The sequence below is a fragment of the Armigeres subalbatus genome, chromosome 1 (assembly GCF_024139115.2).
Source record: "Armigeres subalbatus isolate Guangzhou_Male chromosome 1, GZ_Asu_2, whole genome shotgun sequence".
In the NCBI taxonomy this organism is placed as follows: domain Eukaryota; kingdom Metazoa; phylum Arthropoda; class Insecta; order Diptera; family Culicidae; genus Armigeres; species Armigeres subalbatus.
The window spans coordinates 26,882,328-26,897,954 of record NC_085139.1 but is presented as its reverse complement, the minus strand read 5'-3'; the positions used below and the strand labels follow the sequence as shown (position 1 = coordinate 26,897,954).

Sequence of the window (15,627 nt, the reverse complement as noted above, 5' to 3'; positions counted from 1 at the left end):
AGAGCCCGAAGCCACGACCTCCCCCCCCTCCCTAGATCCCCTAAATACGGCCCTGAGTATACAAGGCAACAAACGTTTATAAAAAGGACATGAAATTAGTCTACCGCACAATGTGGCAGTAGATGTTCAAGTGAGACCTTAAGTTTTCCAACGCAGGCGCAAACAGTCCCTGACTTAAGACAGCAACTAGCAGGTATGAATTTAGAAGAAAGAAGGAATGGTAAACCTATAGTGGAAACGCCACATCAGCACCCAAATGATCGCCATAATCGATATAACCAGTCCCATCACTGGTATGTAGTCGGAAATGCAGAGTGTTCATCCGCCGTTCAATAAAGAGGAATATGTTGAGCCAACAAAGCAGCACGTCAAGTCATGGGTGAAGAACTACCTTTGTTCTCTAGAAGATCAGAAGAGTAGCTGCTATGGTTCAGCAACTTTAAGCAATCGACCACTACTTGCGGCTTTTCCAACGATTAAAACCTTATCCGTCTGCAGCGATGCTTAACCCTTTCAAGACGGATGGATCATATATGCCCAGCATTTTCAATTGGCTGTGTAAAATCACAAAATTATTCATCAGGATGTTGGCTTTGCAGGAAAAATAAAAGGTCAAGTTTGACTATACCCTGAAGACATAGATATCCGAAACCTTGGGAAGATTTCGCTTCTGAGTTGATGCAAATAAATCTGGCATGTTTGAATCCTAAATCACATTATTCGATAGTTCTGCATACTCAGAAAAGTTGAGCCATCCTGAACGTTATGGCTGTGATTAGTTTTCAGGAATACGAGATGCGCAAGGTACTCCAAAACGTGCTCGAGTTCAGCCCACGGTATCTACCAGATCAATCAAGGCTTTGGCCAATGCCCTCATCATCGGTACTCTCCCAATCTGGTTCAATAAGCATATACGCATCATGCAAATCCAATCTTCCTGAATACGGGATGCTCAAGGTACTCCAAAACTTATAATTAGGTTTTTCGACATTCAGTCACACGAAAATGTTGGTAATTTTAAACCATTCCCAACGTTCCGATCCGAGAAAGTCAATGATTTGATATTATCAAAATTTTCATGTGACTGAAAGCTGAAAAACCAGTCGTCCTTCAAAACGGTCTGGAATTCAACCCACGGTATTTATCAGATCAATCAAGGCTTTTGCATTGTCCTCATCGTCGATATACACCCAATCTGGTTCAAGAAGCATATACGTATCATGCAAACTCAATTTTCTTGAATACGAGGTGCTCAAGGTACTCCAAAACGTTCTGGAGTTCTGCCCATGGTATCTATCAGATCAAAGGGTCTATAATACAGCCGATCCTCTATGAGTCGCTAATGAAAGGACCATTGACTCAAGCATACATCGAGATGTGGAATAGAAGTTCCTTGGAGCATTGTACGAAAGAACCATCAGAGTAACCGAGAAAATAATTTTAGTATGGCATCATTTGCTTCCATGAGTCGATATCGAGTCAAAGAACATCGACTAACGGAGGGTAGCTTGTGAAAATAATGATTGAAATCGTATCGGCTCAATGCTGTGATGTTTAGCGCTAAACGGATACATCGTTCATGACTTACTTGATCGGGTAGATCGCACTTTCTAAATCTCAGGATGGTTTGAAGAGCCATAAAGGCTTGTAGCAGCTTGTAAAAGTGTTGAGTGAAATTCTATCGGCTCAATTGACCTGCTGGAATGTTTAGCGATGCACGTTTACATCTTTCTAGACTTTGTTGATCGGGTAGATCGCATCTTTTGAACTCCCGGGCATTTTGGAGAACCTAAAAGGTCTGTAGGTGCTAGTAAACATAATGAGTGAAACTCTTTTGGCTCAATGGACCTGCTGGGATGTTTAGCAATGCACGGATACATCGTTCAGGACTTGGTTGATCGAGTTGATCGCATGTTTTGAACTCAAAGACGTTTTGGAGAACCAAAAAGGCCTGTAATAGCTTGTAAAAGTAATGAGTAAATTCCTATCAGCTCAATGAACCTGCTGGGATGTTTAGGAATGCACGGATACATCGTTTAAAGCTTGGTTGATCGAGTAAATCGCATGTTCTTAACTCCAGGACGTTTTGGATAACCAAAAAGGCCTGTAGTAGTTTCTAAGTAGTAATGAGCTGGGTTGCCACATTTAAATCTGTATTTTTTCTTCAGTAAATCTTCATATCTGTATCTCAAGTCAAAACATCTGTATTGAAAATCTGTATCCATCTAAACTTAATCAAAATGGTTTTTAAACAAACTTTGTTTTGAAAAAGATGTAAATTTGATAATTTGTGAATGAAATCTGTCGAGAGTCCGTCTTTAACTATTGTAGCCATGTACGCAACAACTTTAGTGGACCAACCACATTGCTCAGTCACACTAAACCCACTAAACAGAACTACTGATTAAATGTTTCTGGATATGTGAAAAAAGGCTAGATCTGATTCTCTTTTATTATTGCTTCAGCTTTGTCAAATAAGGTCTGAAAATTTTACAGAGCATTTTATGGTTTCAAAGTCGTTGATTTGCAAAAACTGTTCATTAAAAGTAAAACCTGCCAGAGTCAACATGTTCTGTCTTTTCAAATTAGGATTTTGCCAATTTGAGAATGGCCTTTAATAAGATCAGTTTAGCGAAGAACATAATTTTATAAGCCTCAAATCTAGTTGAAAACTGATAATTACTAATAGTAAATTATTTACATTATTTTTATTATAATTTTCAGTACTGTACTCTTCAAGAAATCTGTAAAATCTGTATTTTTTCTAAAAATCTGTATATTTGTATATACAAAATTTTGTATTTCTACCCCAAAAATCTGTAAAACACAGAATAATCTGTATATGTGGCAACCCTGGTAATGAGGCAACCTGGTAAAATCGGCTCAAAGGACCTGCTGGGATGTTTAGCGCTGCACGAATATATCGTTCAGGACTTGATTGTTCGGGTAGATCGTATGTTCTGAACTCCACTCCGTTTTGGAGACCCTGAAATAGGTTACGTTAATTCAAAACTCGATAATTGCATGTCTTATAATCACATAGATATTTTTGGACATATTCTCAGCTTTGGACATTTTGTTTCTAGAGATACTTTCTGATGCATTCGAGGATATGTATTCCAGAACAGTTTGGCAAACACCAGTCAACCAAGCTAGCGAACGCATATCAAAAAGAAACATGTATGGCGAGCAACGAAGAAGGACATGTAATGGTGGATTGCTCAATCGACGGAAGATATAAAGTAACCAGCATGGAAGATGGCCGTGTAAAACATGGAAGGAGTGTGACTTTAAAGACTGCCGACTTCGACATCACACACTGTTAGATTCAACAAGCGGAGTTTCGAATGTCGCTGTTTTGAATAAACATCTGGGTGAACAACAATTTGGTGAACCTCTTTTCAGAATCATGTCAATAACTTTGTACTGGAATGGATGCCAGGTTAACGACGAGGGATTGCAGCTGACATTACTAGAAGACATCGTCGCCAGACAGGAGACGGAATGACCCACTTAATCTACAATGAACTGGAAACATCAAAATGAACGAATCTAAATTTCGACGAATCACTTTGGAAATATCAGGCTCTGGATCGCCCAAAAGGTTCGAACTATCGAATGCCTCGTGTCTCGAAGGTCTCGTGCTGGTATCGTCATCGGAAGACTGTGGTGGGCCGGGCACGTAGCCAGAATGTTGAACAGTAATCCGGTGAAAATGTTTCTCGACAACCAAGAAGGAAAAGAAGGCGAGGTGTACAGCGATCAAGGTGGATCGATCAAGCAGTGGACGATTTGCGGATCCTCCACAGACTGCGTGGTTTGAATTTGGTACAAACATGCGTAGAACGGCAGTACAGGTTGGCCAACGAATTTTGTAAAGTGATTCCGCTACAGTACTTGCCTTTCTTCATTCGGAACAACGGCGCGGCGGTATCACCAATATGTGTAGGATTCCGTATTGGTGAGATTCTCTTGACAACAGAGGTAGATGAGTGAAGGTGGGTTCTATCCAAGTTGAATGTGGCGGACAATACCACAAAGTTGAGTTCTGAGCCTCAGATAGACGCAAATAGTAGGTGGTTTGTTGGACCGAAATTTCTTTATCAGCCTGAAGAAGGGTGGCCACATAAAGGCTTTCTTCGTTGTCAACAGTCTGTGTCTTAACTAGTGGTATGTCCCGATTCAGTCGATGGTAACGACTCCTACAAGCGATAGAATATGTACATCGTTTTATAAGCAACATTCGACGATCTCAACGAGATGACCATTGAAGCGAGGTCCTTGGATGTAGTAAGAATTGCGTTGTGCAGAAGGGACTTTGGATATTGGATATTGGAGCATGTAAAATATCCTGTAATTCGTCCTCCCCACGCAAACCGTGAGACAATTCTGAATGAAATGAGACAACGATGCGAAGTTACGATCACTAATTGCAAGAGCTTTTCGGGATTGTATGAAATGTCGAGTCCTCCGATCTGTTCCTCCTTCGCCACCAATTGGTCCATTGCCCAAATTCAGGTTGGTGCCCTATATACAGCCATTTACTTTCGTGGGACTGGATTTTTTTGGTTCAATATTGGTGAAAGTTAGTCGTAGCAATGATAAAATCATCTGTTAACTATACGAGAAGTACACTTGGAGATGGTGCATACATTGACAACCGAAGCCCGTGTCAAGGCAATCCGGCGCTTCGTCTTTCGGTGCGGCTCACCGTCAGAGATATATTCAGATGATGGTGACATTTTTTTTACGAAGCGAATAGACAGCAGCATAAGGAAGTTGAAGAGCGTAAAAATAGTCTGACGACTGTATTCTTCTATTCTATTACATGTTGGGTGTCCAATCCCTCCTGTACCCCACATATGGGAGGCGTGTGGGAGCATGGTTCGCTCCGTGAAGGTTGTGGTATGGACAATCCTGGAGACTCAACGACGTCCTGATGATGAAGTGTTAGAGACAGTGATGATTGACGCAGAAGCCATTATCAATTCCCGTCCGCTAACGTACATCCCACATCCCTCATCATCTGAACAAGAGGCCTCGATGCCAAATCAGTTTCTGCTTGGAAACTCGAATGGAGTTAAACAGCAACCGGAGGAACAAGTGGATCTCCGATCAACATTAATGAGTGACTGCACCCAACCATCGGATGGCAGATTTTAATACAGTTCTGCATAAGAACCTTACAGAAACTGTATAATAATTAGGCATATACAATTTCGGAAGATTTTAATACAATTATTGTATTAAAATAATACAGATTTGTATTATTTTAATACAATATCTGTATAAAAAGCTTACAGAATTGTATATGCCCAGATTTTATACAATAATTGTCAGATTTGTTTTTTGGGTGTGGAAACTTGCCCAACACTTGACGGACGGTATATGGAAGCGTTAAATAAAAGAATACCTGCCGGTAATCGCTGGGCGTTCAAAATGTTTCGAAGAAGGGAGAGGCCTGGTGAAGGGCGATCTGGTGTTCGTAGTGGACGGAGCTGTAAGAAGCCAATAAATGTTATATGTGTTGTTTGCGGTCCAGACGGACGTGTACTTCGTGGAGTACTTCGCTGGCCTGTCGTAAAACTAGCATTACTCGAGGTCGTAGAGCAATCTATAACCTTAAAGCATCATCAAAATAAACTGAAATTTTAAGGTAATCATAAATTGTATATGAATTCGTTTACCAAGAAAAATACTTTTCACACCGGATTGCTATTGGAGGTCTTCACGGTTGCGCGTGTTGTTATTTCTTTTCAAAAATGTCCTATTTGATCTATTAAGCCAAAGTGGATACGCCTTCAATAGCTGTTCCTTTCCAGTTCATCTAAAAAATCTGTGGGATATAGGACTTGAGGTCTACACGAGCAACCAAAGCGTTGTTATCTCTTTTTGAAAATCAATTCGTAGAATCAAATCAAAGTTATTCAAGAATTTCCTGGAGTATATGCCTTGGAATTTACGAGCGTAACCAAATTGGTTATCTCTTTTTTAAATTAGTTAGTTCATGCCCTGTTTGAGCAAATGAAATAGGCATTCAATAACTGTTCCTTCACAGACACTCCACAAATTACTGGAATATAGGCCTTTAATCTACACGCGTAACTAAAGGTCTGTTTTATAAAGGTTCATGCTCTTTTCAATCCGTACGTGTGAGTACGCCTCAATAACTGTTCCGTTCTAGGTCATCGAAGAATTCCCTGAAGTATGGGTCTAATCGACTACACGGGTAGCATAGGTCAGTTTCCTCTTTCAACAATGGTTTGTCTACACCTTTAACTATTGTTGCATGCCGATTCATCAAGAAATTCAATCCTATTTGATTAAAATGATGACTCAAAGCATGTTGAATTGCTAAAAGAAGCTAATCGATCGTCCGTTATGCGTATTCTGCTTATGGCCTATACTAAAATTCTTAGAATTTTTGGATGGCGTGGAATGGAACATACATTCCATTCATATTCTATTTGGTTCAAACGATCACAAAGAGCAATTTCATTTCTGCAAGTAGCAAATAGATTTTTCGTTACGCGTATTGACTTCAAGGCCTGTACTTTTATTATTAGATGGCCTGGAATGGAACATGCATTCAATTCAAATGATCACTAAGAGTATGTTTAATTTCTATAAAAAAAAGCAAATAGATCTTAAACACCTTCAAGTTTGTACACTGGATTTTGTTTTTACGCGATTTACATTTTCTCAATTTTCCACTCATCCTAAATGTTTAACGTATATTAATTATCATGTGATTTTTCTTTGATTTATTCTGGATTTTTTGAAACATGTTGCGAAGAGTTTGGTGGCAAATTGAAGTCACACGATCAAAAATACGAGCGAAAAAAAATCGTGTAAAAACAAAATCCTGTGTACTTCAATTCTTGGAATTTTCTGGATGGCCTGGAATGGAACACATGTTGAAGGCATGTCCAATTTGACTAAAAAAGTATTTAAGGTTACTTGACTAAAAAATCGCTAGGAATATTGATGTATGCACCTCTGAGAGCATGTACCATATTAAAAATACATATAGATGTTTGCGTGGAGACCTGATTGCATAAACTCCATGGAATTCTAGGAAGACCTAGAACATGTGATAATAACATATCCAATTTAAGTCCTAAGTATCGTATTATAAGTTGTCCAAAGATCAATGAATTAAGTGGAAAAACAGTAGTATAAGAAAAACAATTTTTTACGTCCCCCCAATAAGTGACGTAAAAAGAGGGTTGAGTGTATATCCAAATAGTTCAAATATTTCTGATCTGCTGCCAGTCCTGTTCCAGCTCTCAGGCAAATGGAGTATTATTGTTTGTAATAAGTACTTAGGTAATATTGAACTATATTAGACCCTCCTTTCATGTGGTCAATTCATCGATTTGCAATCTTTGGACGTACGTTTTTGTGAATTTGGTGTTTATTACCAAATAGTCAGTTGTGTTTCCTGGTTGGTTCCGTGGTTCAACTTTTTCCGACAATAGTTTGACCATGCCCAAAAGATTTATGTTTGAAAATTAAAAACTGAATAGGTGGTTTCTCTTCTCTTCTGCCGAACCACAAAGGTGTGTCTGCATCTGCAATCTGCATCCGAAATCATATTAAATTTGCAGGATGATCATCAGGATGATGAACCTCATACTGCATTTATTTTTTAACTTCATAAATGTGCCTCTCCTTTTTGCAAGTTTTTTTTTCTCAACTGGGTTAGCTTTTTTCTTTCTTTCGGAATACTTAGCGTACCTAAAAGTCACCAACATCAACTTGTCATGGTTATGGGTTACGTGACCGGCGATAATTAAACGCGATGATATGAGGAATGAGCAAACTTGTAGCCACCGGCGACGACGACGATGGATAGGACTCGTGCGACCGCCCGTAACAAACTACTGTGAAGAAGGGGAGAGGACGAACACTCATTATTTCAGGGGGTGGGTTATTTGCATTTAGCGACACGTGAGTTTGCACCACGGTCATTAATATGGGTGAACTATGACCGGAGTGCTTTGCGACTTGTGGCGCGTGGATTTTGCTCCGAAAAAAAACCTCTATATAGGGCGTAATGTAGGGATTGATTTACAAATATGATGATGGTATTGTTAAGAGAGCCTCGGAACTTTGTTGCATGCTAAGCTGACCTTGCTTCTGTTGGCAGCAGTAGGTACCTTCAAATAACTCTTTGAATCACGCAACAACTTACAGTTCTAGAATGTTTTGGTAGTTTCTCTAATCTGACTCACGGTTTACACAAACTATTCACGCTTTGATATGATAATTAAGTTACAATCCTGTTTAAACAGAATAAACATATCACGTAAGATGTTGGTATTGAAAACCGCTTTCTTCCAGACTTAGAAACATCCAATGCTTTTTGTGCTAATTTAGATACATGAAAGGATAGTTCTGAGTCAGTGATATCATGTGATGCTTCAGTAAGTGTTTGTAACACTTGACTGGTGCTTGTAGTTCTGTTTGCTAGTACGAAGATAAAAGGAATCTCATCGCACATAGGCACGAAGCATGATAACGCAAGTGTGTCATCCTATTCGTACCTACTATTATTGTATGTGCCCAGAGTGAAGTAGCATCATCATAAACAAAATAATGTTAAGTTTCAACTCAACGTAATATATATTGTAAGCTGCTCTACCGTTCCGCTTTTGTACGACGAAACAACTTTCACGAGTGATGCGTAACCAAGTTTGAAATGAGATCTAATTATTTTGAATAAAATTCAGTTATCGGTTATTATTACGCAAATTGATGGAGATTAGCGAGAAACGGGGTTTGTGGCAATTCATAAATCTACAAATTAATATTACTTGGATTTTCAAAAATTAAAGAAGTTTCAAACAATTTCCTCCCTAAATAAAGTCCGTAGTCAGATTTGTAATCTATATCTATCTTCTGTTGTATTAGACACCACTCTACCATTCGGTTTCTAGGAGTTTGTTTTTCTCGCCCGATAATCGCTGTCATTTGTTTGCCATAATAACACAATGTTTTGTGGTCAATATCAAACCAGATATTATGCATCGATGACGCAAAGTCGATGATGGCGTCTTGCTGTTCCGTCGCCACCTCGAAGACCATAAGCCCATCGCCACATAACCTGAGACGAGACCTGCAAAGACGCTGCTTCTTTTCTCTTGTTTTGACACTTGTTCTTCTTTTCATCACAGTTGACCATCGAGTTTCAACTGTTTACTTGACTGTTTCACCTAAGCCCCAAGTGGACCCTTCTGAGCACAATAAAAGTGTATCCAATTCACGAAATAGTTAATTCATTATCACAAGGATTTTTATACCGGGAACAAAACACAGCTTTATTACTGATTATTAACAAGCTAAACGGAAGGTTTGGAATACTCGTTAAAGTAAAAAAGTCTTGGTAAAACAAAAATGATGTGGAATATTTTATTTGAGATACCAATACTTTCACTCAAAAAGCTGCTGGTTGCACCTGACAGTTCGTGACAGCAGTTGACTGGCAGCAGCTGAAGTAACATTTTTTCCTCTTTGCAGGTCTCGTCTCAGCACATAACATATAGGCATCATTGCAGTGAAATGTGGTCCTCCCAGGATTTTGAAACGCTAGCGAACCTAGCGGTGGAAGTCAAGCTTTACTGAACAACACGCATAAGATAGAGCAGCATCGCATGCTTTGTCGTCTCTTTCTTTCGCCTTGGATACACGGGAGAGCCGTTCGTCGATTGTTGATACACGAAAAGCCTACTTTGAAACTTGCAGTTTTTTCTATGATTCCTATCTGTTTTGTGCCATCGCGTTTGTGGTTCATCGCCTCCTCCACACACCAAAAAATTCTCAATTTTATAAGGGACGCAATCCTTTAAGCTGACGTAATCAACCGAGATGCATATCCAATCATAACATAATATTGTGTTATATTTGCTTCAGACACTCAAAACAATATATTTGCAATATCATTCTGTCATCAAATACCGAATGCTATCCATTGAACGCTTCTCATTACAAATGGCTTAAATTTACAGTAAGAATGACTGAAATCCAAAGCGCCCCGAAACAAACAAAGTGACCCATGAATACAAGATTCTTTACGCACCAGCTGAGCACTGTTTTCGTTTCTCCTTTTTCACCTTCAGCGCAGTTGCAAGGGCTGATGCTTCCCCATATTCGTGAAATTGTAGAACATGTTAAGCTTCGATCTCCCTTCTGTCAAGCAGCAGGAATGGTAGAGTGGTATCGAACGGGACTCCCACTCATAAGATCTGGTGTTAGATTGACATGCTGGGCCTTACCATTTTTGCTAAATACACTAGTTTTTTTGGCCGTGTAAAATTCAGGATACACATTTTCAGAGCCTTGTAAAAATTAATTTAAACGCAATAATGCGTCTTTTGGTTCGCTTGCATATGTAGGTCTTAATTGACATAATATTACAGGACTTTTTCGTAGTGTGCAGCCATGGGCCATCAATATCCTCTACCGGCGTTTTTTTAGCCGAGGTGAAGGTTAAGTGACCCACGCTGGCGCTGCGCACTGAGCTGCCGACTATTGCCTCTGGCCTCCTAGGCGGAGACCTGAACAACCCACCTCTTGCGAAGGGGTTGTCGCCTACACTTCTACCACTAGTTGAAGAATTAACTTGGTTTTCCATTTTGGTCCCACGAGTTGCTCGGGAAAAGAGGTCCACCACGCCAGAGCCCAGCATGACGCGGAAAGGGACAATTACTGTGGAGGGTACCCAGGTACCCCACAGGCTCCGTTAGAGTTCTAGCTCATTATTTTACCCCCTCGGCACGGGTCGCTTAACGCCTTGGGATTAGGGGTTAAGGACGATGGTCCCTTTGGTCGCACCTCCTCACTCTAGCTGATGTCAGAAGGACAACAGTGCCCAGGCTGCACTACCAGCTAAATACAAAACCCTTAGCTGGCGGTCGATTGTCATCGGAAGACCCGTGGAAGCGTGAGATTGGAACTCGCGGTTTTCAGCATAACATTCTGTATTTAATTCTCTAAAAACTGAATGAGTATCATAGTTCTTCATCGTAAATTGTGCCGTCTAACTGCAAATCACTGTTTTTGGATGTTTCTGCATACATTTTTGCATATAGAATTCCAACGAGTTTAGCACCGGCTAAACGGTGACCGATTTGGCTGAAATTTTGTCCAGAGCATCAGAGCATGCGGCCCATAAAAAAAATTTTTTCCATACTAATTTGAGCCACCCTAGTATACAGTTTTTTCAATTAAAATCATAATATTTATTTATTTATTTATCATCAGACTAAGGCCGGAATGGCCTGTGCTGCACATAAAAGACTTCTCCATTCAGCTCGGTTCATGGCTGCACTTCGCCAACCACGCAGTCTGCGGAGGGTCCGCAAGTCGTCCTCCACCTGATCGATCCACCTTGCCCGCTGTGCACCTCGCCTTCTTGTTCCCGTCGGATCGTTGTCGAGAACCATTTTCACCGGATTACTGTCCGACATTCTGGCTACGTGCCCGGCCCACCGCAGTCTTCCGATTTTCGCGGTGTGAACGATGGATGGTTCTCCCAACAGCTGATGCAACTCGTGGTTCATTCGCCTCCTCCACGTACCGTCCGCCATCTGCACACCACCATAGATGGTGCGCAACACTTTCCTTTCAAAAACTCCCAGTGCGCGTTTGTCCTCCACGAGCATCGTCCAGGTCTCGTGTCCGTAGAGAACTACCGGTCTTATAAGCGTTTTATAGCTAGTCAGTTTGGTACGGCGGCGAACTCTATTCGATCGAAGCGTCTTGCGGAGTCCAAAGTACGTACGATTTCCAGCCACTATGCGTCTCCGAATTTCTCTGCTGGTATCGTTATCAGCGGTCACCAGTGAGCCCAAGTACACGAATTCTTCAACCACCTCGATTTCGTCACCATCATTAGAAACTCGTGGCTTACATTGACCTCTCTTGAGCCTCTTCCTATCATGTACTTCGTCTTCGACGTGTTGATGACTAGTCCAATCCGTTTAGCTTCGCTTTTAAGTCTGATGTAGGCTTCCTCCATCCTCTCAAAGTTACGTGCCATGATATCAATGTCGTCGGCGAAACCAAAAAACTGGACGGACTTCGTGAAAATCGTACCACTCGTGTCAATCCCTGCCCTTCGTATTACTCCCTCCAAAGCGATGTTGAATAGCAGACACGAAAGACCATCACCTTGCCGTAACCCTCTGCGCGTTTCGAAGGGACTAAGAATGACCCTGAAACTCGAACTACGCACATCACTCGATCCATCGTCGCCTTGATCAACCGTATCAGTTTATCCGGAAATCCGTTTTCGTGCATTAGCTGCCATAGCTGGTCCCGATCGATTGTATCATATGCGGTTTTGAAGTCGATAAATAGATGATGTGTGGGCACGTTGTATTCGCGGCATTTCTGCAATACCTGACGTATGGCGAACACCTGGTCTGTGGTAGAGCGTTCACCCATAAATCCCGCCTGGTACTGCCCCACGAACTCTCTTGCAATTGGTGTTAGTCGACGGCATAAAATTAGGGAGAGTACCTTGTAGGCGGCTTTCAGCAATGTGATTGCGCGGTAGTTGCTACAATCCAGCTTATCGCCCTTTTTGTAGATGGGACACACGACACCTTCCATCCACTCCTGCGGCAGAACCTCATCCTCCCAAACCTTGGTAATCACCCAGTGCAGAGCTCTAGCCAGTGCTTCGCCACCGTGTTTAAACAGCTCTCCTGGTAGTTGGTCAACTCCAGGGGCTTTGTTGTTTTTCAGCCGGCCGATCTCCTCCTGGATTTCCTGGAGATTCGGAGCCGGAAGTCGCATGTCCTGCGCGCGTGCTCCTAGGTTCATTACCATGCCGCCACCGTTGTCTGCCATATCGCCATTCAGGTGCTCTTCGTAGTGCTGCCGCCACCTTTGGATCACCTCACGCTAGTTCGTAAGAAGGTTCCCGTTTATGTCCTTACACATATCGGGCTGTGGCACGTGGCCCTCTTCACGGTATCGATCTTCCTGCTGGCACTTTTTCCTCCGGAAAATCGAGTTTTGTCTGTTCCGCGTATCGTGCCTCGTTCGCCCTCGTGCGGTGTTGCAGCAATCTCGCCCATGCTGCATTCTTCTCCTCAACTAACTGCTCACATTCTCCGTCATACCAGTCGTTTCTCTGATCCGGAGCCACCGTTCCTAGTGCAGCGGTTGCGGTGCTTCCAATGGCGGATCGAATATCTCTCCAGCCATCTTCAAGAGATGCTGCGCCTAGCTGCTATTCCGTTGGGAGTGCCACTTCCAGCTGCTGCGCGTATTCTTGGGCTAGTCTACCGTCTTGTAGTCGCCCAATGTTAAGCCGCGGCGTCCGACTTCGACGCGTGTTGTACACCGTCGAGAGTTTTGAGTGCAGGCATACTGCAACGAAGTAGTGGTCGGATTCAATATTCGCACTGCGGTAAGTGCGGACGTTCGTGATGTCGGAGAAGAATTTACCGTCGATTAGAACGTGGTCGATTTGGTTTTCCAGTACTTGATTAGGTGATTTCCATGTGGCCTTGTGGATATTCTTACGGGGGAAGAAAGTGCTTCGGACTACCATTCCGCGGGAGGCTGCAAAGTTTATGCATCGTTGGCCGTTGTCGTTCGATACGGTATGCAGACTATCCGGTCCGATGACCGGTCTATACATTTCCTCCCTTCCTACCTGAGCGTTCATGTCACCGATGACGATTTTGACGTCTCGCAGTGGGCATCCATCGTATGTCTGCTCCAGCTGCGCATAGAACGCTTCTTTCTCGTCGTCGGATCTCCCTTCGTGTGGGCAGTGCACGTTGATGATGCTATAGTTGAAGAAACGGCCTTTTATCTTCAGCTTGCACATCCTTGCGTTGATTGGCTGCCACCCAATCACGCGTTGGCGCATCTTTCCCAGCACTATGAAGCCGGTTCCCAGCTCGTTGGTGGTGCCACAGCTTTGGTAGAAGGTAGCCGCTCGATGCCCGCTTTTCCACACTTTCTGTCCTGTCCAGCAGATTGCCTGCAGCGCTACGACATCGAAGTTGCGGGGATGTAATTCATCGTAGATTATCCTGTCGCAACCTGCGAAGCCTAGCGACTTGCAGTTCCATGTTCCAAGCTTCCAATCGTGATCCTTTATTCGTCGCCTAGGTCGTTGCCGATTGTATCGAGTCGTATTATCTTCTATGTCGTTCGTAATAGTTGTTTTTAAAGGCGGCTTATTGGGCCTGCGCAAACCTCCTGTCTCGTCGGAGGGCCGTCGTGTCAGGGCTGTTTAGCGTCCCACCTAACACCAGGACTTGGGCTTGTGCGCTTTGAGCGACACACGATCGCTTTGGGGGAGCCTACTTGCGGATTCATGCAGCTTTTTATAGAGGTTTAACAGGGCCCACTGTCAAACCCCACCACATCCTAGGCAGGCGCCAAAGCTCGCAGATGGCCTGGGGAGGGATCGTCAAGCCCTTGGACATAGTCCCTGCTGCCCCAATAAATAGGTATATTGAAACAATCTCACCAATTCAATCCTTTCTGTGTAATGCAACTAAGCCAGAGAACACTTCCAGGACTGGATTGTGGCGTTGTTTGCATTCAACATGGGGACCCCCATCCCGCAAGTGGTCAGGGTGTGGTTTTCACCAAGTTCGACAGCGCCTCTGGATGTGGTAGTTTTTCACACTGGACTTCAATCACTGGTCAATCTCGTTCCGGAAGTCGTGAGAAGTTTGTTTGGGAGGTACTTTTTTTAAGCCTTTTCTTAAATTATGTGATTCTGTCTCTTTTTTAACTCAGGCGGTCATTCATCCCTATGCTTTCTAGCGCGGCACACTTCGATCCGTTTTATATACCGTCATTATTTATACCTATATTGATTTTCATCTTAAAAATCAAGCAAAACACGATGAAACGTGAACATTTTTCAATGCACAATTGCGATAATTTATTGCGATTTTTAGGTGTATCTGTGTCTCAATAGAAATCGATAGCTTTGCTCGATATTTCCAAAATAATACATTTTTTTATACTAACACACCCTATGGTTTAGGACTTGATTTATGGCGAGATTTACTCATTTTGTTCATATTGAACTTTCCATCCTAAATTGTCTTCTGATTTTCTTTTATCACCCAACCGATGCTGCTGATTACAACTATCTTTCTTTTCATCTTATCTTTCACAGCAATCTAACAACGATTCCACCAAATTAAATCGCAAAGAATCCTACAAAGCACAACGAAAAAACTACCGCCGCGAAAAGAAACGGGTTGCATCTGAACTATTGAATTCACTCCAGGATCCCGCTGTGATTGTGTTAGCCGATTGGCTGAAGGTAACTTTCATAAACATTATAGTACCGAATCTGTCTTATGGATCATCAATTTCTGTCAACTTTTGCAGATCAGAGGAACTCTAAAATCGTGGACAAAGCTATGGTGCGTTTTGAAGCCAGGATTGCTGTTCATCTACAAAAGCCCCAAAACGAAAAGTAGTCACTGGGTGGGCACAGTCCTACTAACGTCCTGCCAGGTTATCGAACGACCCAGTAAAAAAGATGGCTTCTGTTTCAAGCTATTTCACCCGATGGATCAAACCATATGGGCCCCACGGGGCCCAGACAAAGAGACAATGGGTTGGTACTCTAAA

General features: G+C 42.4%; 1 protein-coding gene across 5 annotated transcripts in view; it reads left to right on the top strand.

Annotated features, from left to right (window-relative positions):
- Positions 1-15,627, top strand: part of LOC134222910 (oxysterol-binding protein-related protein 8) — a 205,040-nt gene that overhangs the window by 164,075 nt on the left and 25,338 nt on the right. For all 5 annotated transcript variants that reach the window (XM_062702057.1, XM_062702063.1, XM_062702081.1 and 2 more), the window contains 2 exons: positions 15,164-15,313; positions 15,382-15,613. In XM_062702057.1, coding sequence (XP_062558041.1) covers positions 15,164-15,313; positions 15,382-15,613 — 382 coding nt within the window. The remainder of the gene's footprint in view (positions 1-15,163; positions 15,314-15,381; positions 15,614-15,627) is intronic.